This window comes from Bos indicus, chromosome 16 (genome assembly GCF_029378745.1).
Source record: "Bos indicus isolate NIAB-ARS_2022 breed Sahiwal x Tharparkar chromosome 16, NIAB-ARS_B.indTharparkar_mat_pri_1.0, whole genome shotgun sequence".
NCBI classification, from domain to species: domain Eukaryota; kingdom Metazoa; phylum Chordata; class Mammalia; order Artiodactyla; family Bovidae; genus Bos; species Bos indicus.
The window spans coordinates 49,407,474-49,434,249 of NC_091775.1; the positions used below are offsets into that span (position 1 = coordinate 49,407,474).

Consider the following 26,776-nt stretch of genomic DNA (forward strand, 5'->3'; position numbering starts at 1 on the left):
TCTTAACCATCACACTAAAACTAGGAGAGATCTTCCAACCACTGTATGGCCCTTGGACAATTCCAGCGGTGTTTCTATAAAATGTTACCTCTGACAGATTTCACAGGGCTTCAAATCACCAGCCACCTGCCCTTTCTATGCCCACCAATGTCTGTGCTACAGAAAGAGAAGAAAACATAACATTCCCCTTCTAAACATTTCTCTACAGAAAGAAAAATAAAACAACTCCCCAGGGCTTCCCCAGTGGCTTGGTGGTAAAAAATCCACCTGCCAATGAAGGAGACACAGGTTCAATCCCAAGAAGATCCCACATACCTCAGAGCAACTAAGTCCATGCCCAGCCTTTGCTCTAGTCTGTGCTCTACAAGAGAAGCCACTACGAGAGGCCCACGCATTGCGGTGAAGACTAGCTCCATTCTCTGCAACCAGAGAAAGCCCTCTCAGTAACAAAGACCCAGCACAGCCAAAAATAAATAAATAAGGTTATTAAAAAAAAAAAAAACTCCCTAAGTCTGATTCTAGAGACAGTTCTTTGGACAATAGAATTGACTTAGAAAATTTTTTGTATTTCTTCTGAAAGCCTTAATTCCAGACTCGGAGTGCAGAGAGTGGGCAAGTCTGGGCCTGTTCGCCCTCGACATCTGTAACCCTCTCCTTGGAGTCATTTCTGCTAGGTATGAAAACAGCTGGTGTGGATGGAGGATTCTTGGTTGCCAGGCATCGCATTTTGTACTCAGGATTGATTTATCGAGGCCTCACAGCAACCTTTTAGGAGAGATATTTTGAAGCTCTAATTATGCTGATGAAGAAAATATAGCGAAGAGAGAAGGGAACTTTCCCAGAATCACCCAGCTATGTTCAGCAGATCTGCAGCTTAGAAGCAGGTACTGCTCACTACAGCTCACACAGCCCTCCAGACCACTGCTCTGGGATCCCCAAGGCCACTCTTGCTGGCCAAAAAGTGTGAGTCATGGTCATACTCCAAAGAGTTGGGGGGCTTAGGTCTGCATCTGACCACTAGGGGGATTCTCATCAGAGCTTGGGCTCTCGACGCTCTGGGGCTTGGTCACTTTTGTAGGACCAGTTGAGCATGCAGGAGCCCAGTTAGGGGAAACATCTCTGCATTTTCTCTCTTTTCTCGCCTTGAATTCAAAGCTGAGGACGGTGGGGTGCCCCTCCTCAGCATCCAGCATCACTTCCCAGAATGAGCATTTCTCTGCGTTAAAAGCAAACACACATATTTTCCCCCATTTAAATTTGTTGTGCTAAACAAATTAATCTAGCACCAGATTATATTATGAAGAACCATAAATCTTTTCCAAGATAAGCATCTGTCAAGTTGGATTAGCAATATCCAATGTACTGTGAATTAATTTGCTAAGCCTTATAATGGTGTCCTGGGCGTTTAACTTTAGTAATAACAAATGTAATTTGGAAGAAATGGGAACTCATTTTCTCATCCATGTCTATATAGTAAGTGACGTAGGCAGGGAGATGACAATAAATGAATGCACCACTAAATTCTATTATGATGATGGCTTGGGAGTTTATTGAGGTAAAAACTAATGCTTTGTAAACTGCCTCTTGGGTGCTTGGCACAGAAGTGAATGACAGTCTGTGGATTCCAGAAGGAGGCTACAGGAGAGACAGCTGAAGCACAGTCCTACAGACCCTCACCCATGATGCTCCCAAGCTCACAGCCTCCATCCCTCCATCCTGGTCCATGGCCCCCAGCATTGAGATGGAGCTTGGCTTTGCATCCATAGATATGTTGCTCTCTAGGGAAGAATTGCTCAGGATAAAAACTGCAGCTCTCTTGTCCAGGTGAAGAGAGGAAGTAGGTCATGGAACACCCACTCTATGGAAACCTGTCCAACTAATGACCATAGCCTGCCTGCCGGCCAGTTTGCAAAATCTAATGCACATGCAGAGTGCAAGGGACAGCGTGGCAATTGGGTTGCACAGGGATCCTGAGGAGCAATTCTCTCTGTCCCCTGGGTTCTGAAAAGGACCCGTGTCAGCTCCAAGGAAGTAGAGAGGCAAGCCGGGGGTCAGAGAGGCTGCACAATGCCCCCATCCCCTTCCTGCTTATGCCCTGGAATTAGTGTCCTGTATTACAAGTTAGCAAATACTACTACTGGTCAAGAATGTGCATGGACAGTTCCAAACTAAACCTGAAAGTCGTGATGGGGCCTGGGGCCATGGCCTGTTCACAGAAGCCAAGGATGCTAGCAGTGGGTGGCAACAAATGGGTCCAGGATTCTGGGCTGTCCCTTTGCCGGCCTGAAGCCAGTATATACAAGGGGCTACTAGAGAAGGGAAGTGCTTTGGTCTGGGAGATTTCCAAGGGCTACTCCCTTTGAAGCAACTGGAGGAGTTGAGAAAGAAACAATGACGATGCAGTAGATATTTCAAAATCAAGAAATGCTAATTGTCTGCATGCACCTAGAATGACACAGGCAGAATTACAGCCATCTGTCTGATCTCCGTCCTCCAAACACCTCTTAACCTGACCTCAGCGACAAGATACCCCAGAACCCGAGTCAGTGTGCACAGCCTCAGCTAACACTGAAGGGGATTCCTCCTGATAACCTGGCCTCCGTCTCTCCTGCTGTTTAAGGTAATTCTTAACTCTGGGTTGGTCTGGTAGTTGCCCCTCTGGAGGGCTGCACCCTGGAAAGTTTCTGAAGATGCCATACACTCTGCCTCCATCAGCAGATGTGCTCACACCTGACTCCAAGGCTGGTCCCAGAGATTAAGTTCTAGCATTTGAGAAGATGCTGCTCCATGTCTGGTGGGGCTCAGAACCCCCCTACAAAGGCAGGGTGGGTACATGCCCACCCCTAGGTCACTACTAGGAAGAGACCCTCTCCCTTCTCGCTTAATCCACTAGAAGAGCCTGGCCACTCCTCGTAGAGCATAACCCATCTTTGCCAGGACACGGACATGTGCAAGTTCATGGACACAAAGTTCCCCATCTCACCCTCAGGTACTATGGCTTTAGGTGCTCCTGCTGGAAAATAGGCAATCCCAGCATTGTAAGCCACACCCTCCCAAAGCACCCCACAACCCAAATCCAACCAGAGAAGAGGTGGGCGTACCTGAGGTCTCCCCCAGAACCCGCGGGGGCTGGCTGTCTTGGCCACTGTCTCTGCTGGGACTGGTGGAAGGCTCCGTTGTGCTTACCCCAACTGGGATCCTACTCCTGGGGTCCAGGGTCTCGGTGACCCCTTGAGTCTGCAGTGTCACGGAAGTGGCCGTGCTGGCTGTGGCGGTGGTGGTGGTGGTGGCCACAGTTGTCTTCCGCGTTTGGAAGATGGAGACCGTGGTGGGGCCGTAAAAGCCCGGGAATGTGTTGGATTCCAGGGCCTCCTCCTCCCCCGTTGGCCCCCAGGCAATGAACTCCGTCTCCGTGGTGGGCCTGCTGCCCCGGAAGTCAAAGCTGTTGAAAGCAGGCCCCTGTAGGTGCCTCTTCCCCCGCCGCAGGAGGGCCTGCTGGTCCGTGGGGGCCCCGCTGGCCCCTGCAGAGGAGGAGGAGGTGGGGGAGGAGCCCAGGGAAGGGCTGGATTTGGCAGCAGCTGGGGGCTTGGCCAGCCCCCCTTTGGGCCCAAGAGTGGCCTCCTGATCCCTGGGTCTGTGCGCCCGTCGGGCCCGGGGACTCGGCATCTGTCCATGACTGTGTCCGCGCTCCACGCGGGGCGGCCGGGGGCTCCACACAGGAGCAGGGATCCGGGCGGGCTGTCCACTCTTAAAACTCCACAAGCGAGGCGGCCGGTGGGGTGGCCGAGGCAGTAGCCGGAACTCGGGGCCCGGGCCCAGGGACTCACACGTGGGCAGATCCAGGGCAAGCTGAAACATGGCTATAAGGATCCAAGCATGGCTTCCTAGGGAGCAGCCGGGCCAGCGGATGAACATGGAACTGCATGGGAAAGAGAGAAGAGGGTCAGTGGGGGCCTCCACCCGGGGGGCTCTCTCCACCCCCACTCCAGGTCAAGGAAACACTCTCCTAGTAACAAGCGCTAATCCCAACTTCCAAAGAGGAATGGAACCCTTCGTTAGTCCCCTTCAAAGGCCAACTCATGTCCGCTCTGTTAGCATCGCTGAAGGACAGGCCCAACCTCATTCGTCAGGACCCACTTCTCCTCGCAGGAGCTCTCCCATACTTGGCCAGCTGATGACAAGCTGGTGTCAAAGAATCCACTTACAGGAGGGACACTGAGTCCCCAAAGCCCCCAAAGAGATGATGACCTCAGGGGTCTTCCATCCCACTTTGCTTTGACCTAGAATAAAACAGAGATACAAAGAGGGAACCAGGGAGGGGACAGCAGAGCCAGCAATGTGTCCACACACTGCGTCCAAGCCAGGCACGTCGCTCTGGGTCACAGAAGTCCCCACTCGCGGGTGAGTGATGCTAAGCTCACAGCTGCCAGTCCTGACGTCTGGAGGGACGGGGGGTTTCAGCCTGTGGGGCATGTCGCTCTGGGTCACAGAAGCCCCACTCGCGGGTGAGTGACGCTAAGCTCACAGCTGCCAGTCCTGACGTCTGGAAGGACGGGGGGTTTCATCCTGTGGGGCTTCCCATGGGGCATAGAGTCCCACACCTGCTGCTCCGGCCGGGCCCTGTTCCCTGCCACCCCCACCCCCTCGGCCTCCTATTTCAGTCGGATACGTCTATTTGAAAGCAGGCTTGTGGCCTCAAATGCCATGATGTGTGCACAGGGAGAGCTGCTGACTTGTGGCTGCCTCTGGATCTCGCTCAGAAGAAGATGTGCTGCCCGGAAGCAGAAAGTTCGTCAAGGCACCAACTCCACCAAGTGCTTGCTCTGCTGATATTGACCTCCCATGTAGGTGCCCTGGCAAACCCTGTCCCCTGCGTCCTCAGCGTGGGGAGGCTGGGGAGGGCACGCAGGGCTGAGCATGTGCTGGGCCTGGGCAGGATGGAGCCAGGTCAGGATGTGGCCACACGCAAGGTAGGGGAACCCGGCCCCCAGGTCCTCCCACCTGCTTAGTTAGATAATTGAGGGCTGGAGACAGGTACCCTTCAAAATCAGAGCTCATCACCAATGTCAAATCTGAAAATTGAAACAAAGCTAGAATTTAGGGATGGTGGTGGGCAGGGGTGGGCGAGCGTGTTCAGTGAGCTGAGCTGCCAACCCTGCTCGGAACCAGGCCTGTGGAAGCGGAGTTGGACAGCGTTTCTTAGCCGGGCTGTCATATGACTTTAAAAGGGACTAATTCAGCCCCTGAGTGAGTATGAGGCTGTCCACGTGCCCGGGGCTGACCTATGCTCACCAACACCCAGGAAGGTGCTGTGCCCCCGACATCCGTGTGTTGAAAGAAAGAAACTTGTATTAATGAGTGCTAATTGCCAAAAAAGACAGATCCCAGAATAATAAGGCCTTGGTTTTTTAATCAGAACGAGAAAGTGCTTGGCTGCAGAAATTAGGAACTGCTCATTATGCTAATGTTTCCGCATCAAGAGGCTGCCGGTGTGCAATTTCTCGGCATGGCCAGCCCAGGGCGGTGCAGGGACCAGGCCAGCCTCGCACACAGAGATTCAGGTCAGCGAGGGGTCCCTCAGGCGCACACCAAGGGCAGCTCCCTTTGAGGTTTAGAAGCTCAGGTTCTCCCACCTGTCTGTGCATCTAGACACAAGCCCAGCCCCCAGGGAAGTGAGACACTGCTTCCAGCAAGCGTGATCTCGGCTTGGAGGATACCACTGGCCACCCCCAGGCACCACAAGGCAGCGCTGAGCACCCTCAGCCTCACAGACACCCCTAGGCCTTATAAGGATCACTGGGTTTCACCAGGCTTCACCAGGAACTCCCATACCTCATCTTGTAACCTCAGTCTTCACTGGGCACCACCAAGTGCCAGCACCTTACCAGGTGTCACCAGGCCTCACCAGATCCCATCAGGCACCCCGAGACCCCACCAGGTACTACCAGGAGCCCCCAGGTCTCAGCAGGTCTCACCAGGCTACACCAGGTACAATCAGGCCCTGCTGGTACCACCAGGCCTCAGTAGGTGCCACCAGGTTACCACTAGGCCTTGTCTTGTAACCTTAGGCTTCACCGGGCACCACCAAGTACCACCACCTCACTAGATCTCACCGTACCCCACCAGTCACCAATAGGCCCCTCCAGGTATGACCAGGAACCCTCAGGCCTCCCCCAGGTACCTGCAGACCTCACTAGGCATGCCCAGGCCTCTCCAGGCACCCCAAGGTACCACAGTCACATCTGGCCTCACCAGGCTGAATGAACAACAGCTGTACACAAACCCACTTGCCACCTCTACCTGGAGAAGTATCGGCCCAGGAAATTAAAACAGCAGCCCCTGAGCCTGTGCCTGCCTGCCCGGCATAACTTCACACGCAGGATATTTCTGCCATTTTCCACCAATCATGAGCTGTAATTGGTTACCATGGAAACCCTCTTTTCCATGCCACCCAGCTGTTATGTAGAAAAGCCAGGCCATCACAATGGCAGGGAGAGCTGGATGTATTTTTCCTCTTCCAGTCTAGTCTCTTTTTGAACTGGTGGACTTGTTCACAGGGAAAACAGGAGGCCAGGTTAACAGGTCAGGACAGAGGCTCCCCCAACCCTACCCCCCACCCCCAGTAGCCAGGAAATGCAGGGCTCAGGGTGGGGACGGAGAGAGCCCCTCCAACAGGGAGGTCAGCGGCCGATCCTGTGGCCTCTTTACAGGGGACCCATCATCACTCATCTTTTTACAGAGGTCAAAGGCTCCAACCCCCTGCTCTATCAGCAGGCCTCTGCCTCTATGTGCAACCTGGACCTTCCTGGACTGGTGTGCGGACACGCTGGGCTGAAGACGCACCTTGGCATGAAGGGATTCTGCCAGGTCTGCAAGGACCATGTGAGGGGCAGCAGGTGGCCTCTGTCCTCATCCCTCATCTGGTCCTGAAACCAGGCAGGACCCTAGGAACACTCTGCTGTGACACTGCTCAGCACAGGACTGGGAAGCTTTCAGTCCCCAACACCACACCCACTTTATGATGAAGGGGTTCTTGGAGCACCACTCACATATCCTCTCACTCGGGAAGGCATCCACCGTGCCATCAGCCTATTCTCAAGAGGACCCCACACGTCTGCGAGGGTTGGGAGGGCCTGAGACTGCTGATAACACTGCTGAGGATGCCACTAACCATCAGGGCCGCCAGGTGACACACCAAGGTCAGGTCACGGTGCAGGCAAAGGTGGGGCCAGCTCCCCCTAAACTCTGGAGCCTCCACAGACCCCTCACAAAATACCACCACTCCACCCCCACATGGATGGCTACAAGCAAAAAGACACAATTCCAAATGTCAGCAGGGGTGTGGGGAGACAGGAAGTCTCATGCCTCATTGGTGAGAATGTGAATTGGTGCAGCCATTAGACAGTTTGGAAGTTCCTCAAAGACTGAGTTACCAGTGGACCCAGAAATTTCACTCTTGGGAGCAAAAATGTGTACCTGAATGTTCACAGTAGTATTATTTCTAACAGAGGAAAGGGGAGACAGACAGCCTCAGTGTCCATCAATTGATGAGAAAGTGGCCCACTCCTACAGTGGAACATTAATTGTCCATAAAATGGAAAGAAGTATGGGGGTGGGATGAATTGGGAGATTTGGGACTGACATATATACACTATTGATTCTGTGAATAAAACAGATAACTAAGGAGAACTGACTGTATAGCACAAGGAACTCTATTCAGTACTCGAAGAGTCAGACACGACTGAGCGACTTCACTTTCACTTTTCACGCATTGGAGAAGGAAATGGCAACCCACTCCAGTGTTCTTTCCTGGAGAATCCCAGGGACGGGGGAGCCTGGTGAGCTGCTGTCTATGGGTTCGCACAGAGTCGGACACGACTGAAGCGACTTAGCAGCAGCAGCAGCATGGTGACCTAAGGGAAGGGAATCCAAAAAAGAGGGGACATATGTAAACACACTGCTGATTTGCTGCCTGGAGAATCCCATGGACAGAGAAGCCTGGTAGGCTGCAGTCCATGGGGTCACACAGAGTTGGACATGACTGAAGCGACTTAGCAGCAGCAAGTAGAAAATAACACAATATTTACCAGCTGAGCTACCTGGGAAGATCATTGTACAGTCACCACACTCCAATGAATTTTTTTTAAAGGAAATAAGTCCTGATACACGTTACCACATGGATGGACCTTGAAGACATCACAAAGAAGTCAGTTACAAAAGGCTGCATGTTGCACGATTCTATTTACATGAAATGCCCAGAATCAATCAATCCACAGGGACAGAAAGTAGACTGGTGGTTGCCAGGAGCTGGGGGAAGGGAGGTTGGGAGTTACTATCTAAACTCTAATGATTACAGGATTTCTTTTAGGGGGTGATAAGAATGTTCCAGAATTATAGTGGCAACAGTTGTACAAACTTGTGAATATATTAAAACTACTGACATCTGCACTTTAAAGGAATGGATTTTAGGGTGTGTAGACTGGATCTGAAGAGCTGATGTGTGCCAGGGCAGTGTAGACAGGCCTGGGGTGCACTGCACTGAGGCCTAGCCCTGCTCCCTGTCATGGCAGGCAGGAGGAAAGAAAGGATGCTGGGGTCAGAGGCGGCCTTGGCAATAAACTTGTGGCTGAGACTTCAGGTTCGTCCTCATGATCCTTGCCTGAATGTCGGCTGCCCATCTATACTCCATGACAGACAGCTCCCCCATGGCAGCATCCCAGCCTAGACTTTCAAATGAAGAACAAACGTCGTCCCAGCCACCCCCACCTGACTGCTCCAAAATTGGGAACTACGGCTCCATCTCACTTTACTTTCTAGTTTGCAAGCTTTTTGCTTCTCTCCCTTTTAAATTTTTATTGAAATCTTTTTTCCCGAAGAATGGTTTAATAAGATTCAGCAAATTGAGATTCAATTTGATACCTTCTGTGTATTTTCTTCACTGAAGAAAATCACTGTCAATTAAGGGTGACAAAGACGTCTCTCCCATTTAAGGGCGCACTTTTCTCGAGCGAGGAGTCTGCAAGGGTGCCTCCTGCAAGTAGCTGGCTTCCACTTGCTTGAACACCGGAGCTGGACCACAAGGTCATGCAGGAGCCCTGAGTCTGCACAGCTCAGAGGCCATACCACAATCTCCAGGATGCGACAGGACCCGAGAGGTGTCAGGTAGGTGGCCAGCCTGTCCCAGCCCTGCCACAGGCAGTGACCAGCACCCCGTGTGCAATCTCAGCACCAGATGACTGAGGGAGACCCCCACCTTCCGTGTCTGCTCTTGGGCTTGTCATCAGCTGGCTTGAGGGACAAGTCATGGTAGGAATAATTCTGTTTGAGGTTGGCCTGAGCGTGGGCTTGCTGCTTCTGCTTCACAGGCCCTGGGTTCAATCCTTATTCGACACGGTTGGAGCAGTGGCATGGAGGACTCCACACCTTCTAAGAAGAACTGTGTGTCTGTGATCAATAATTGACAGGGTACAACCTGAAATGACTCCGAAGATGCATGTGCGACAGACACAGATGGGCTTCCTCCAGCACAGAGTTGGCTTTGGGGGAGTCCGTGTTCCTAAGTGGACACTCCCAATCCCCTGCAGACTCGAGCATCTCTTCACCTGGGACCCCTGTTCAGTCTACCTGCCCCACTTTCAGCCTGACCCTTCGTGCAGATGCCTCTCCATCCCACGCCACTTATTGGCTTGTTTGTTTAAATAAGCTTTTTAGAGCAGTTTTATCTTTTATAAATTTAAAAAAACCTTTATTTTGTATTGGAGAATAGCCAATTAACAACATTGTAATAGCTTCAGGTGAACAGCAGATGGACTTAGCCATACATATACATGTATCCATTCTCCCCAAAACTCCCCTTCCATCCAGGCTGCAACATAACACACAGCAGAGTTTCCTGTTCTATACAGTAGGTCCTTATTGATTACACATTTTAAATATAGCAGTCCATGGGGTCGCAAAGAGTCGGACATGACTGAGCAACTTCACTTTCACTTTTCACTTTCCTGCATTGGAGAAGGAAATGGCAACCCACTCCAGTGTTCTTGCCTGGAGAATCCCAGGGATGGCAGAGTCTGGTGGGCTGCCATCTGTGGGGTCGCACAGAGTCGGACACGACTGAAGCGACTTAGCAGCAGCAGCAGCACATGTCCATCCCAAATTCCCTAATTACCCCTTCCCTCCACCCCGCTGTCCATCCCTCTCCCTGAACCATAAGTTCCTTCTCCAAGTCTCTGACTCTGTTTCTATTTTTTAAACAAGTTCATTTGTATCATTTCAGATTCCACATAAAGGGGAAGTCATGTATTTCTCCTTCTCTGTCTGACTTACTTCACTCACTATGAGACTCTCCAGGTCCATCCATGTAGCTGCAAGTGGCATTATTTCATGCTTTTGAACGGCTGAGTAACATTCCATTGTGTATATGGACCACATCGTCTTTATCCATTCCTCTGTCGATGGACAGTTAGGTTGCTTCCATGTCTTGGCCATCGTAAACAGTGCTGCAATGAACACTGGCGTGCGTGTATCCTTTTGGATCATGTTTTCCTCTGGTATACACCCAGGAATGGAATTGCAGGGTCATACGGTAGCTTTTGGACTTCCCTCGTGGCTCAGATGGTAAATTGTCTGTCTACAACGCGAGAGACCTGGGTTCAATCCCTGGGTTGGGAAGATTCCCTGGAGAAGGAAATGGCAACCCACTCCAGTACTCTTGCTTTGAAAATCCCAAGGACGGAGGAGCTTGGTGCAGGCTACTGTCCAGGGGGTCACAAATGATAGCTTTTAGAGCAGTTTTAGATTCACAGAAAATTGCACAAGGGCACAAAGAACCCCTGTGTAGTCCTCCGGAGTCCTCTATGAGAACACCCTACATCACCAACATGAATCCGTCAAAACTAAGAGAACACACGGGCCCGTGACCAAGAACCAAGTTCCACGCTGTATTGGGGTTTCACCAGTTTTCTCTTTCAGGATCACACTCAGGCCCCCACGTGACATTAGTCATCATGTTTCCTCAAGCTCCTCTAGAGTGTGATGGACGCTTGGACTCGCTTTCTCTGGACGACCTTGAAAGTTTTGAGCGGGATGGGTCAGGTAGTTTGTAGGATGGTCCTCTACTGGGCTTTGTCTGGTGCTTCTCGCAAGGTTAGACTGGGCTAATGGATTCTTGGGAGGAAACACAGAACTGCAGCAGCCTCCTCATCACATGATACTGGGGGCACCTGCTGTCAGCACAACCCACCACTGCTGATGACCTCAGCCCCCTCTGATGTCCTGTTGGCCAGGAGTCTCCACTGAAAAGTAATGACTGTCCCCTTTCCACATGCTCATCTCAGGAAGCAGGACCTCAAGCACAGCAAACACTCGAGAGAGAAAACCCACTTTGTTTTTAACTCTTCAAATCTCACCCATCCAGCAGCCAAGCCACATTGTTGTTCAGTTGCTAAGTCACGTCCAACTCTTTGCAACCTCTTGGCCTGCAGCACGCCAAGCTTCTCTGTCCTTCACGATCTCCTAGAGTTTGCTCAAACTCACGCCCATTGAGTCAGTGATGCCGTCCAACCATCTCGTCCTGTCGCCCCCTTCTCTTCCTGCCTTCATTATTTCCATATTATTCCAAATATTTCAATATTTCCCAGCATCAGGGTCTTTTCCAATGAGTCAGCTCTTCACATCAGGTGGCCAAAGTTTTAGAGCTTCAGCTTCAGCATCGGTCCTTCCAATGAATATTCAGGACTGATTTCCTTGAGGATTGACTGGTTTGATCTCCTTGCAGTCCAAGGGACTCTCAAGAGTCTTCTCCAACATCACAATTTGAAAGCATCAATTCTTCAGCACTCAGTCCAACTCTAACATCCATACATGACTACAGGAAAAACCATAGCTTTGACTATACAGAGTTTTGTCAGCAAAGTGATGTCTCTGCTTATTAATACTCTGTGGAAAGGGACAAATCTGAGGAAGTCACTGTCCCAAACAGAGAGGACAGTGGTAACAGGCAGGACTCTCTCTTCCTTTCAAACCTACATTCCACATGCTTTGAGGGTGTGGGCTGGCAGGAAGGCGTCAGGGTGCCCAGCCATGGGATCTCCCACTCAGGGAGCTGGAGGAAGGCTTGGGAGGAACAAGTCATGAGATTCTCTCTCAGAACATTCAGAGCTGCCCTCTCCTAGAAACTGATGGCATAATTCTGTTCTTCAAAAAAGACCAGAAATCATGGAGCACAGGCTTGGGGTCCAGGGTGGATGGAGGTGGCAGTGAGCCTTCGGAAGTCATGTCCCAGATCTCAAGGCTGGGACAGAGGGGAGAGGGTAGCCATGCTCAATGCTGACCATCAGGCAAAGTGAAACTCCAGGTGGACTCAGCAGCCTCTTCTCCTGGTGGAACATACATCCAATTAGGAAGCAGCAGCATCCGTTCTAGGTGAGGAGGGAGAGCTTGGTACCCAGGGCAGGAAAAGCTCTGTCACCCAGATTCAGTGTTGCCCCAAGTTCTCTGCCCTGGAGAAAGCGGAACAAGGACTTCCAGCACCAGGGTATGTCCATCTCCCCCCTCCACACGGGACCCTCTGGTGCCCAGATGCACTCGAGGGGCCCCCTTCCACCCTGTGTCCCCTGGATCCCCAACAGCAACAGGACAGTGCAGCAGCTTCTGGCTATTTTTCTGGAGCAGAGACCCACCCTCCCTGCTCATGAACACAGGTGCCTCAACCTCCATCCCTCCATACCGGCTCCAGAAGGGAACACACGCTTTCTTCTGGAAAGTGTCACTGGTTTAGTTTTCCTAATGAAACAAACGCAGCCTTGATTCATTCAAACTGTGCTCCCAGCCCGATGTCACCGTGATGGCCTGTTGGAGCTGCTCCGTGCTCAGCCCCAGGACTCAGGGGATTAAAGCCTCCCTCCCTTCAGGAAAGGCACTCAGAGTGCCTAAGCTTTCATACTCCATGGCCCCCGTGGATGCCAGGTGCACAAACAATGTCTGACACGGAGAGGGAGCAGCCTTGGAAAGAAACCTCCAACACAACAGGCGACAGGACATCTCTGGCTACTCTCCTTCCCTGGAGAGTGGGATCAGTCCTGGGTCTGCAGGCCTCTCAGCACCCTCCACTTGGCACCCTCCCACTCCTGGGTGCCTCACAGTAAGTGAAGCACAGGAAAATCAGTCTCCTGATAGACCCCTTTGTCCTGGAGCATCCGTGTGTAGGTGCCCTCATCCCAAACCATCATTACCCAGGTGTGGGCAACAGGAGACCTGAAAAATAAGGGGCCTGGCTGGGGTCACAGTGAGTCTAGGACTCAGGGACTCATGATCTCTGTGCTCAGAAACTAGGTCCCAACAGCCCTAGACCTGTGGGACCAGGGACACACTAGAAGAAGTAGAGCAAGAACAAACTCACGATAAGCTGTAACCATGGCAACCCTACTCCCTGGACCATCTGCACGGAGGCTCCACCCATAGGGAGGTGCTTGGGTGGGTGCTGAGCCTGGGCAGGTGGGACTCCACACCCCTACCCCCAACCTTATCCAGCTGTCAGGGCCCTGAGGGTTCCAGGGAATCATTTCACAGGCTCTAACCAAAGATAACAAGCCCTTGTGTGTCAGTGACGCCATCCAGATAACTCAGTACATTCATGCCGTCAGTGCGTCTCCCCAGGGGAGTCACGCCCCCACAGGATGTTCTGCAAAGTCTGGAGACGTTCCTGGGCAACAGCAGCTGGGGAAGGAGGCACTGCTACTGGCATCTAGTGGGCAGAGGCTAGGGAGGCTGCAGGACATTCCACACGCAAAGGACAGGCCCCCATCATAAAGCCCTGGAGCTCCAGAAGAGGCCTGGTGTGGTACTGACACGGGCTCAGGGCCGGCGACCTGACTTCCAGCCTCCTAGCAGTGTGAGCATGGGCAATGAGTGGAACTTCTCCGAGCCTCAGTTTCCCCACCTGTCAAATGGGGTGAACAGGGGTACCCACACCACGGTGTGTCAGGGACTCCATGGCGAGGACTTCAGGCTCGGCTCCCAGACGTGGTCCCACCACTCCCCGCCATAGCTGGGGATGGCACCCAGGAACCCATCTTCCTTCCCTGGGTGCTCCAGAGCAGGGTGTGTACAGAACGCTGAGGCATGGGGGCTGTTGCTCAACAGGCTTCACAGGTGCTCGGAGGAGACTGAAGGATAGCAACGTGCTGGCATTCTGGTTGCCTGGGCAACGTGCCCGCAAGCATTCCGGAGGAGTGAAGTGGTGACAAGCGGTGGGTGGGGAGCCCTGTGGGCGGGACGCTCTCTCCCTGGGAGTGGGGAACAGGGTTTCTGCGTGTCTCATGCTACAGCCCCTGCTGCCGCGGCCAGGCCCCCACTGCCCTCCTGCAGCCGTCATGCAGCCGGAAAGCAGGCAGGCCGTCCGAGAAAGGTGGCCTCACCAAGTGCCCCCCAGCCTGGTCAGTCCCCTCAGCTCAGCTACTGTCCCCCCAGCATGGGGTCAGTGTCCTGTCTGGGCAGCACCCAGGATGTGACCAGCAGATGAGCAGCCTCCCCAGATCTGCCAGCCCATCTTGCCGGGTACCCTGGGCCACGCTCCAGTGCTTCCTCTGCAGGAAGGAAGCAAAGGTCTGAGACGGGCCCCTGTCACGAGCTGGTCCATGCCCTGGTCAAGCCTGTCTTCTCCATCTCTCTCAGGGCAAAGGCAAACCTGACTAGGAGCTGGAGGTGAATCTGGTATCTGGCAAACCTTCACCACCACCAAAGCAACTCAGAACAAAGACTAGAACACCCAGGAAAGGCAAAGTCGATTCTCCAAACCCCTGGCAGTGGTTCTGAGCCTGGGTTTCACATGAGAACCACCCGATTGGGAGAAAGGATGGTTACAAAACTCTGAGCTCCAGTCCCACCACAGCAGACTCACCAATCAGGATCTTTGAGGAGGGAGCCCAGCATCATAACATTTTGGGACGCTCCCCAGGCATCCAGGGTTGAGAGCTGGGGAACACTGCCTGCTTTTCACCCATGTGTTCAGTCGCTCAGTCGTGTCAGACTCTTTGCGACCCCAGGGACTGTATGTAGCCCGCCAGTCTCCTCTGTCCATGGGATTTTACAGGCAAGATTTATGGAGCAGGGTACAATTTCCTTCTCTGGGAACTCTGCCCGAATGGGGGGATTGAACCTGCAACTCTTGTGTCTCCTGCATCTCCTGCATTGGCAGAAGGATTCTTTACCACTGAGCCACGTGGGAAGCCCTGCTCCTCCTTAGGGCTCAGTTTAATTCTACTTTATATCCATTTTTAACAAGAGACATAAGATGCTACTTCCCAGGTGGCTCAAATAGTAAAGAATCTTGCCTGCAATGCAGGAGACTCAGGTTTGACCCCTGGGTTGGGGAGATCTTCTGGAGAAGGCAACCCACTCCAGTATTCTTGCCTGGAGAATCCCATGGACAGAAAAGCCTGGCAGGCTACAGTCCATGGAGTCGCAAAGAGCAGGACACGACTGAGTGACTAACACTGCGTAAGATGGGGGGCGGGGAGGAATGCTGTAGGCCAGTGACTCTTCAGCACAGGGGTCCCGGGCACCACGTGCCAGGTCTGTCAGGCTGGGAAGATGCTCACAAGAAAACTCTTATGCAATCATGTGAAGAGATAAGGACCATGGCACAGATGCGTATTTATGGAAAACTGCACTGAACAGAGCTGATCGAGGACAGAAAGGGCGGGGCGGGCGCCAGAACCATCACCCACACAGACTGAGCACCAGCTCCACGTGGGGCTCTGGGCTCAGTGCTCAACACGAATTGTCTCATGCCGTTCGCACGGTAACCCTCCGAGAAGAACGGCTGTTACTCTCTTCTTGAAGAAGAAAGAAAAGCACAAAAATAGTAGCTGTGTTTTTCTCTGGAAAGAAGACTCTTAAAAATACAACTGAAAGCAGCTGACGCTGAAGGAGGTAAATATTCAGCCCAGAGGGAAGCTGGTTCTGGGCAGGATGCATTCCTCCAGGGTTTCAGGTTTGGAGAACCATCCTATCACCTCTCTGGCACTGGGGGACACACGTGTTCCCCGCGGAGAACATCCCGAGCAGCAGACGCTGCTCCTGGCGATAGATGGCTCCTTAATGCTGGTCTTGTTCCCGAAGACTGGACTCAGAAGAATAAATGATGTCAGCTTCCACAATACCCAGTGCAGTTCCTCTGTCCTCATGGGAAATATCTATTTCAGCTTTGTTGCCACTGTTACGTCGTATTTACGAAGTCCAGTACGGGTGCCTGGTACTTTGTAAGCCAACCAGGAAGGACAGGGGCACACAGTGGAGGCGTCTCTGCCTCTCAGAGTCACAGAAGCCGCGCTGCTGTGGGACTTGCAGAGACAGGAAAAGGATGACAGTGTGGAGGTGGCGAGGGTGGGGCACGAGGAAGGAAGAATGAAAAGGCTGAGGGAAAGCTTGGGGGTTGGGCAGACTTGGCCTAAAAGCCCAGCTCCATCACCAGCTCACCAGGTGTATGGCCTGGGGCAGGTCACCCCACCTCCCCTGCATACCATCTCCCGAGGTGTTCACGTACCCACTTTGTGCAAGAGAGGGTGACAATGACAAGACACTGGCAGAGCTCTTGGGAAAGGGCCCAGCTAGACTGCTGCTTAGGACTGAAGAGGAGGGTGGACTCAGGCCACGGGCAGTGAAGGCAGAGTATCTCTGTGTCCAGCGACAAAAAGAGTGGACGGTCGGAGGAGCCCAAGGACCAGCTTAGGCTGACACCCTCTAGTTCTCTCCACTGGTCTCCAGGCCAACCCCGAGCCCTAGGGCCCGTGGGACCATGCCATAGGGAAAGCTGCAGCCTCTGCTCAGAGGGGCTCAGTGTGGCTGACCATGGTGGTCCCTGAATATCAAGATAAACCACAAGGAAGACAAAGTCGCTAGTTGGAGAGCTTGCAGTGAGCAACATGAAGGAGGTGAAATTGCAGAGGAAGCTGGGGAGGTTCAGAATCTCGTGGGTGGCAACAGTGTTGACCAGGAGCGTCATACAAAGGAAGGAGGACCATTCACCAGGCACGGGGGGAGAAGCCCCTGTAGCCAACCGGGGTGGGGGAGGGCAGATGGACCTTGCAGGTCCTCCAGAGTCTGTAATGGGCAGATTTCAGGTAGGAGGGAAAAGGAGGGTCCTCCTCTCACAGTGAAAAGTAGACTCAGCCCACCTAACGGGACCAGGGAGCACGGAAGTCCATAGGCAGCCATCTCCACACCCAGCTGCAACCACATGACCATCCTCAGTCTTTTGTACCTGAGTGTAAATGAGGCTGAGATGAAATGGGGCCTTGCAGGTGGTTCAGGGATCACACCGTGGCCTCCACAGGAACAGGGCTCCTGTGGAGAGGGGATCTGGGGAGCAGGGAGTGGTCAGGGACTCCTCCTTGGTCCATCTAATACCACAGTGCCCATGAGGGAGAGTGAGGGAGAGAAAGAAAGTGCTAACTGGAAAACAAGCTGGCATAGCCGGAAGTCCGTGAAGTTATCTGTGCAAATCCTACAATGTAGGTCACCGTTCTGTCTCTACGACTGCAAGTTCCGGTGTCCCTGTCATGGGGACATGAGGAGGACAGAGGCTCTGCTGCTGACATCCCAACACACTCATCCCCAGTCGAGGTGGGGAGGGGCCTGGCGTGAGTCCCACAGGACCGGGGAATGGTGCCCCCAAGCGCTGGGAAAGACACCAGACAAAGAGGAGCCGAGCGCTTGCCCGAACAGTCCCCCAGTTCCCATTTGGCCTACCTGTGTACTCCATCCACACACTCCGAGAGATGCAACTCCACTCCTCCCACATTACTAATGAGGGGGTGGATGTTTCAGAGATGTCTTGGGGGACTGGACACCCGCCTACAGGACTCAATCCCACTTTTTGGCTGCCTGGTCCCATCTCATGTTTGGGCCTGTGTACACAGTGAGGAGGGCCCAGCCACCAGCCGGCCAGACAGTGCCAGGGCACATCCTGCCTGATGGACATCTGTGCTCTAACTGCCACCATCCATGGCTTTCCAGCCTCAGCTTGAATACAAACACTGACGGGGAACTCACTACATACAAAGAGCACTGAGCGGGTCTGGGGTTGGGGCTCAGGTAGACAGCCTCGCTGGGGCACTTCCACCTCACTTCTTCAGCTATCCTGCGGGGACTCTGGACTCATCCAACCCACAAGAGGTGCTCCCCCTGCAGGCCACACGAGCCTGTACTACATGTGTGCACACACATGGTCACACATGGACACAGGTGCCCACACATCTGCAGCCATTCCACTTCTGGTTCACCCTGCGTCCCCTCCAGTGGCTGTGCCATGAAGCCCGCCATCCTGGGCACCATGTTGCCCAAGTCTGCAAGTGGGGTGTCCAGAGCTTGGCCACAAGACAATTTGGCGTATAGCTAATGGGATGGTCACCACCGGCCTGGGGACGAAACACGGGAAATTCTTCCCAAATCAGCCCAGTGGAGCTGAGCAGCAGACCTGGGGGATAGGCTGGGGGGTCATCAGTCATGAACCCTTAGCAGTTCTGAGAGCAGCGCCCCCCCAAGCAATGCCTCCTCTTAGGGTCAACCTTCCCTCCCTCTGAGGTTCTGTACAGACTGCGCCGTGTCCCTCCAAATTCATATGTTAAGTCATGACCCCCAGTATCTCAGAAAGTGACTGTTTGGAGGTGAGGTCTCTACAGAGGTAATTAAGGTAAAATGACTTATAGATGTGGGATCTTAATTCTCTATGACTCGTGTGCTATAAGAGAAGAGATCAGACCACAGACACACACAGGGGGATGACCATGTAGAAACACAAGAAGAAGATGGTCATCTACAAGCCAAGGAGAGAGGCCTCAAGTGAATCCAGCCCTACCCACACCTTGATCTTGGACTCTGGCCTCCAGGATCGGGAGAGGACAAAGGTCCGCAGTGGCTGTTATGGCACCTGAGCTGACCAGGACAGGGTGCTCTCTCTTGATGTTCCCACCACGGGGGATCAGGACTCAGTGACTGCCACGGGTCCCTGTCATCACTCTCTCCTGGGATCTGGCACCGCGGCTCCAGATACTGTCCCCGCAGGGGTCACTCACAAGCACCACCCCACCTTACCGGTCCAGACTCAGCTCTCCAGTCCCGGGCCTGACCACCCTCACAGCCAACTCACAGCAGAACTCAACCTGGGCCTTGTAAAACCCCTGCCATCAGCACAGCCATTGGGCACCACCATTTACCAGGTAGCACAGCCAGAATTCTGCCCTCGGAGCCCCCCACCCCTTCCCCACCATCCCCAATCTGAACAGCAGTTCCATCCATGCCTCCCTCCCTCCCACACTGGGGTTCTCAGCCTCCACACATGGACATCTGGGTTGGACCATTCTTTGGGGCGGGGCGGGGGTGGCGGCTGTCCTGGGCACTGCGGGACATCTAGGGGCTTTGCCATCCTCCACCCAGAAGATGCGAATGGCACCCCCCAAGTCGTGACAAACATTCCTGACATGATCACATGTGCCCTGGGGCCCAGGACCCTAACACAGGTAGGCAACTCTCTCTCTCAGCTCCTCAGTGCCCAGAGCACTTGTGGTCAGCCTCACTTGTGGAAGGAAGGGCCCCTGTGCAGCCAGTGGGGGTGGCGGCTCTGGCACTTCCAAGGAAGGTGTGCTTTAGCCCCTATCACCTCCTCACCACCTCCAGGAAGCCACCCATGACTAACTCCCATCCCCACCTTTCTCTCTCCCAGGTTTCCTTTGAAGCTCAGAGTCCATCTCCCCCAGCGCCTACCCATGACATTGGTGGCCACTGCCTCTCCTCCCACCCCCATCCCATTACATGCGTCTCCACATCCTGGTAGCATCACAGAGGCTTCTTGGGTTTGCTCAGATGCTTTCTCTTGGGAACCGGAAGAGGAATCCAGCCCCACCAAACTCCCAGAGCTGGGATGAGGAAATCTGCAGGCTAAGGTGGATGCTTATTGAACCTGATTCTTATTTAATATTGATAACACTTTGCTTCCTAATTCTTGTTTTAATCCAATTATTGCACAAACGTTGATTAAGAAGCCACAGTGATGGGCTCTGGGAATCTGGAAACAAAGAGACAACATCCCCACCCTCTTCTGTTGACAAGGACGACCTCTAACCCTTGGGGAGGTGGCGGCGAGGAGATGCAGTGACGTGTGCAGAGCTGGCCCCCAGGAGCACCAGTGCAGTTGTTCCTACTACTGCCTGTTGCCTTGATAATGTGGGGGACAAGCCTCCTGAGATGGGAAACCCAGGCTGCCCACCCACAGCCCCAGACCCTGCTGACCGACCTGCACCGCCCACAGCCTCTGGGGGCTAAGCCCTACTGCCCAGAGACAAGGGAGATGGCTGGGGGCCCTGCCCAGCTCCAGCCTGAGAGGGATGGGGGAGGGAGGCATGGCTACCAAGAGCAGCTGGACTCCCCCAGCCCTAGGGCGTGTCCCCCTGTAGAGGATTGGGGTCCATACTCACTGAGGACTTCCTTTCCACTAGACTCAGTTCAAGAGCCTCGAATGTCCAGAGAACTTGCAAAGGCCTGTCTCTTCTTATGGACCATGCGGCCTTGGGCAGGGGTTTAAGCTCTCAGTGTTCTCACCTGTGAAATGGACAGGATGCCTTGGGGCAAGGAGTAAATGAAACAAAGTCAATCTAGGACCCAGGGTGGGCAGATGCTCCATAAACAGGGAGAGCCCTGCCCCTCTCAACCAGGCCTGCAGCCCGGAGGTGCAGACACAGAGCAACAGTGATGCTCCTGCTCCCAGGGGCCTCCTCGGGGAACCCAGGGCAGCTCCAGGTTGCAGACTCCTGAGAACAAGGAGTAGCAGCAGTGCAGGCTCCGATGGCCATTTGCTGGGCCCCTGTCTTTAATACAAGAAGTCACACATGTCGTGAAGGGAGGAAAGCTCTGGATGCCTTTGCAGACCCAGCTCAGCATCCCAGACCCTGAGGAGAGGGCAGGGTAGTGGCCAGACCTGCCCAGGGATCAGTGACAGAGGCTAGAGCCTGGAAAACCTCCTGCAGGGTCTCACTGGGAAAAAGCCCCTCCACGATCCTCCTGGGGAAGTTGGGCACATGTCTGGCCATGGTCAGTGGAGAGATCCCACCCTTGACTATGCTCTTCCAAAGAAGGGCTGGGTCTTGTCTGTCTTGTCAGGAGGCAGGAAATATTATATATATCCATCAAGTCTGCATGGATGCACTGGAGCTGAGCAGGTTCCGTGTTATAATCTGAGGATGCTGCCCTGGGCCAGGAAGCCCACCTGAGGCAGGTACCCCCTTCCCCTTTGAAGGGGAGAAAGAAGAAAGCTCTTCTCTGACCTGTCTCCACCGGGGGCTCCCATCCCTTGCAGCGATGCTGACCGCCAGCCTGCTTCTCCACCCCTCCCCCACATTTCACAGACACCCTTCACGGGAGCCCAGCTCTTCATGGAGTGGAAAGTACATGGTCCTTCAAGCTCACTCCAGGTGCTCATAGCCCTATTGCATCTCAAGGCTGAAATCCAGACTCTTCTAGGCATGTGCACGTGTCTAAGTCATTTCAGTTGTGTCTGACTCTTTGTGACTCTATGGACTATTAGCCAGCCAAGCTCCTCTGTCCATGGGATTCTCCAAGCAAGAATACGGGAGTGGGGAGCCATTCCCTCCTCCAAGGGATTTCCCTACCCAGGGATCGAACCTGGGTCTCCTGCATTGCAGGCTGATTCTTTATGACCAAGCCACCAGGGAAGCCCCTTCCAGGCACAGCCCTCCTTCAAGGAGCAAATCCAAGCCCCAGGTCTCAGGGCCCCATCTTCAACCTTCATCTAGTCCCGGCTTCCCGTGTTCACCCCTTCCAGCAGAAATCTACTGGAGGGTCTCGGGCAGTGGAGAGTCTGGTCTTCACCCTGCTATGTGTATAAAATCCTCCAGGAATTCCCTTTACCTTCCACAGGGAGGGTGGGCCAGGCCCCTGGTCCAGGCTCTGCCTGCCTGGGGGGCTCCGCCAGGCTCCCCTCACTCTGCTATCAGCTCAGAAAGTAGGAAAGTGGGCATTTCAGGTGTATCAGATTGCTCGTTTGGCTGTTAATCGGGCCACCCTTTGACAAGGGCAAACGATTTAACCACCTCAATCAGTTGAATTCATACTGGGAGCGCTGTTCTGATTTATCGTTAATTTTGTCTGAACCCTCTCTGGGGTAGAAGGATGTCGGTGTGTCTCTGAGCTCTGCCAGGAACTGCTCTGGACACCCCGTTCCCTCTTGTGGCCTCAGGACACTCCACGGGGAACAGAGAGTATTCTGGACAAGGGCCAGCATGCCAGGTCAGCCAGGAGCCCGAGTCCCCCCACCCCACAGACGTGGTCACAGAGGAGGGGACCTCGCCTCCCCGCCACTCACCAAGAGCCTCTTAAGCTCCCCTGGGCTGAGACCCAACGGGTCTCTCCTTCAATGGGCGTGCTGCCTGCATGCCTGCTCTGAGCTGGGGTCCTCAGGGCCTGTAGTGCCTCTGGGACTCAGTTTCCCCATCCATGGGGGTGACGATACTCTCAGGGAGTCTGTTGCATTTTGTGAGTTGATGCAATTCGAGCACGTGGATCATCTCCACAGCGAGGTAAACGACGAGAGAAAACGACGAATCGGGGCTTTTTTTTTTTTTCCAGAATTCTATTTCCAAGTTAATCACTTGTTTGTTTTTTAGTGAGAAGCTACACCTTGAGTGTTTTCACTAAATAAGTCTATGTTTGAATGTATATTTACATTTCTCACATGTTGCATTTCACCTAAGGACATCAACCTCTCTCTCCCTCTGTCTGTCTGTCTGTCTATCTCCCTCCTTCCCTTCCTCCCTCCTCCTTTCTTTTTGGACCCATAGCCCACAGAAGAGCTGACAAACCCCGGTCAGGCCAGCTTCCTGCTGGACCCTCCCAGGCCCCAGCTGAGACCTGGGCCCACTGAGCCGGCCTGAGGTCTGACCAGACAGTGGAGGAATCACCTCCCCAGAGCCTGGGAGAGACAGGGCATGGGCCGTCACACCGCCTCTCAGACTGCGCGCCTTGTGGTCACTCCGAGGGCACGTGCACGCTCCCACGGCTCGGCCAACCCCTGGGCCAGGCACCATCGACCCCAAACGGTCCCCCCACATCCCACATCTGACCCTACAGGGCTCGCAAGGCCAGTCTCGGCCCCATCCAGCACGCCCCTTCCCCTGGCCCTCTTCCCGTGCTCACTGCAGCTCCTGCCTGCCTTGAATGACCTCCTGTGTCCCCCGAAAGGTGGGCCTAGAGAAAGTTTCTGGGAGGCACAGTCTGCATCAGCGGCCCCTTAAAGCTGCACCCCTTTCCTTGGCTGGGGGCCCCCGAGGCTCTGGGCTCTGCCCTGGTCTGTATCCCAGTCTCCCCGGTAACACCCCACATGCAAACATGGGATGGGCCAATGGACGGACGGACGGACGGACGACACCTGTGTTGGTCTGTCTGTGGGGTGCCTTCTTCCATTCTCTGTCTGCACTGACCACCGGGTCTTGGGTGCTCCGCCTTCTCTAAACGACAGCCACATTCATCACGTAATTCAGCTCAGGGTTTCGCGGCCACGGCCTGAGTGGTCATAACTCCCTTGTGAACATCTTCATTTCTTAAAAAGCCTTAGTCATGGAGGGCAGAAACTCCTGCTACCATCCCTTTGAACTGTGTCCATTCCCTGCCCCAGCTGGTACCATGTAACCCTTGATCCCCACCATCCAATGACGAAAGCGGACAAGCTGCCAGGAACTTTCATTTCCAATCAAAAAGAAAACCAAGACCTCACATCCAGAATGCAAACCCCAGGGGTTCCAGCCCGTCCAGAGGCTGCCCACCAGGCTGTGCCCCTGCGGGTTGACCTCACACTGGACACGATGTTATGGCTAGAGCAGTACGTTGAGGCCAATGGAGCGAGTGCCTCTGTTTCTATACTTTTCTGTGTGGGGTTTAAGGAGAGCCTGTTTCTGAATTTTCAACTGAGACAACAGATGATCCTGGGAAATTGCAAAAACCATCCACGGCTTCTCTAAACGCCCCAGGATTGTGCTACATGGTGACTGCCCACAAAGATCTCAAGTTTTCAAGCCCTCTACCCCACATCCTCACTATGGTCATGGCTCTAAAAATCAAATACTTTCCTATGTTTGTTGAGTGGATTCTGCAAAGAGCAAGAAGGGAGACAGACAGACCTTCATCAGTCTTTTGAGAAGACACCAAGCTAAAAGTTCCAGAGGGAGAGACCAGGACACTGGCTTGTGTCCCCATCCATGTTCCTGGTCCTGATACTCCTGGGGTGGGGTCAGGGGACGGGAGGTTCCCTTACAGGGGATCACAGTGACAGACAGCTGCCCTGGTCAGCTCGGGGCAGGGCGTGGGCAGCCAGGATGCTGGTCCAACTCGGGAACATTAACTCTAACCACCCGGTGCCCTCTGCAGAAGCAGTGACGGCCTCTGCTTGGAGCCTGAAATCCCAAAAGCAGGACTGACACAGCCAGCGAGTCAAGCCAATGGACCAGAGGGACTGGTGACTGCTGGAAGGCCGGGGGACACACAGACCAGGGGTTCACTTGCCCAGAGCCAGGCGGTAGTCCTGACCACAGCTGAGAGGAGTGGACAAAACATTCCAGAAGGATGGTCTGTCCACATCCACATCTCAGCTAATCTCCTTTGTTATCTGCAGGCTTTGAGATGGCAGAATAGCAACAAGGGGATAAATTCCTACTGGTGCCTCCTGACCAGAGAGGCTCAGTGGGGCCCTGGCCCAGGCTTACCTGCCCCCTCACCACCAGTGAGACATCCAGGAGGATTAGGGTTTATCATTTCATTTACTTACTGAGACTGAATAACTGTGAATAGGGGCACTCTTTTGGAAAAGGGGTTTTGCTGGGGGCACAAAGGAATTCAGGGGTTTACACTCTCAGAGAAGACAGAAAACTTAACCCCAGGCCCCCTCAAGGTTCCAGCTTGTGGGAGGGAGATGGTTATCAAGGTAGAAATCTGGACCTTGAAGCCCAACCATCCTGGGTTGAGGGCCAGTTCAACCACTCACTCCCGGGCCGTACTTTTGGGCATTGGGCCCACTGTGAGCCTTGGTGTCCTCATCTGTAAGTTGCAAAAGACAGGTGTCTGGTGGGATCTCAGAAAGGTCAAGGATGATGGATGCAAAGTCCCCAGCTCACAGGAGGAGCTTGGTGCTCCAGAGCTGCTACACAGGCCGAATGGTGTCCCCCCAAAAGAGATGGCCACCTCCAACCACCTGAACTTGAGCCTTATTTGCAAAGGGGGTCTTTGCAGATGTGATCAAGTTAAAGATCTGGAGGTGAGGTCATCCTGGGCTAGTTGGGTGGACATATGATACAGTGACAAGTGTCCTTACAATAGAAAGGCAAAAGGGGATTTTGGACATGGAGGAGAAGGACATGTGGAGTGGAGAGATGTAGCCACCAGCCAAGGGATGCTGGGCCACCAGGAGCTGGAAGAGGTGGGAAGCATCTTCCTGCCCCTCCCCCAGAGCCTCTGGCGGGAGCTGGCCCTGCCCACACCTTGATTTCAGATGTCCAGCCTCCAGACCTGGGAGAGGATGTATTTCTGTTGTTCTGAAAATCCATGGTATAGCTTCCCCGGGACACTTGCACAGGTGTGATCATTTGCTAAGACAGCCCTGAATGGAGGACAGCCTCCCCACCAAGGGCTTTCAGGGGGAAGTAATGTTGTTGCCATTCTGTCACTAAGTTATGCCTGATTCTTTGTGACTTCATGGACTGTAGCACACCAGGCTCCTCTGTCTTCCACTATTTCCCAGAGTTGCTCAAATTCATGTCCACTGAGTCAGTGATGCTAACTAACCATCTCATCCTCTGTTGCCCCTTTCTCCTCCAGTCCTTAATCTTTCCCACCATCAGAGTCTTTTCCAATCAGTTGGCTCTTTGAAGCAGATGGCCAAAGTACTGGAGCTTCAGCTTCAGCATCAGCCTTTCCAATGAATGCTCCAGGTTGATTTTCTTTAGGACTGACTGGTTTCATCTCCATATGGTCCAAGGAACTTTCAAGAGTCTTCTCCAGCACCACAATTAGAAAGCATCAATTCTTCAGCACTTAGCCTTCATTATGGTCCAACTCTCACATTCATACATGACTACTGGAAGAACCATAGCTTTGACTATGTGGACTTTGGCAACAAAGTGATGTCTCCGCTTTTTTAGCAAGGAGGAAGTAAACTTAAGGAGGAAGTAAAGAGGAGGCTCAATTGTCTCATCACTTCAGTAACCATCAACCATCAGCTCTCTTGTGCCTGGCATATGCTTTTGAGGGAAACACCTCGGAGAAGTAGAAAAAGCCCTGACATCCAGGCTAGCGTTTGGGTTGCCTGGGAAAACAAGGGGCAATCCCTAAAGAAAGGGGTTCTGTCAAATTTGGTGAGTGTTTCAATGGCTGCCTGGGTCCCTGTGTCTGTCACCTAACCCTTCCCATCATCCCAATCCTGGTAGAGGCTGCTATAACCAAGCAAACAGACCTTCAGCCCTGTGGCCTCAGGTTGACCAGATGGCTGATGGCAGGCTGCCCACAGCACCTGCCCTGCAGTTGGGAGCATTGCTGGGGGGGGATGAGGGGCGGCCTCACAGTGCACATTAAGAAGGAGCCAGGGTATGGTCTTCATCCAGCCTACCCATCCCCTGCCTGGGGAGGGGGCTGCAGCCCCAAATTCCTGCTCTCAGGAAGCAGTGCCTGCCGACAGCAGTTTGAAGACAACGATGCCACATTTGTGACCTGTCAGTGT

The 26,776-nt window shown here is 53.5% G+C and overlaps 1 protein-coding gene across 1 annotated transcript in view; it reads right to left on the reverse strand.

The window, feature by feature from the left end:
* The window catches only part of AJAP1 (adherens junctions associated protein 1), a 138,658-nt gene that overhangs the window by 73,273 nt on the left and 38,609 nt on the right, over positions 1 to 26,776 (reverse strand). Inside the window, exon 2 of the mRNA XM_070768323.1 lies at positions 3,102 to 3,919. Within this exon, the coding sequence (XP_070624424.1) occupies positions 3,102 to 3,919 (818 nt within the window). The remainder of the gene's footprint in view (positions 1 to 3,101; positions 3,920 to 26,776) is intronic.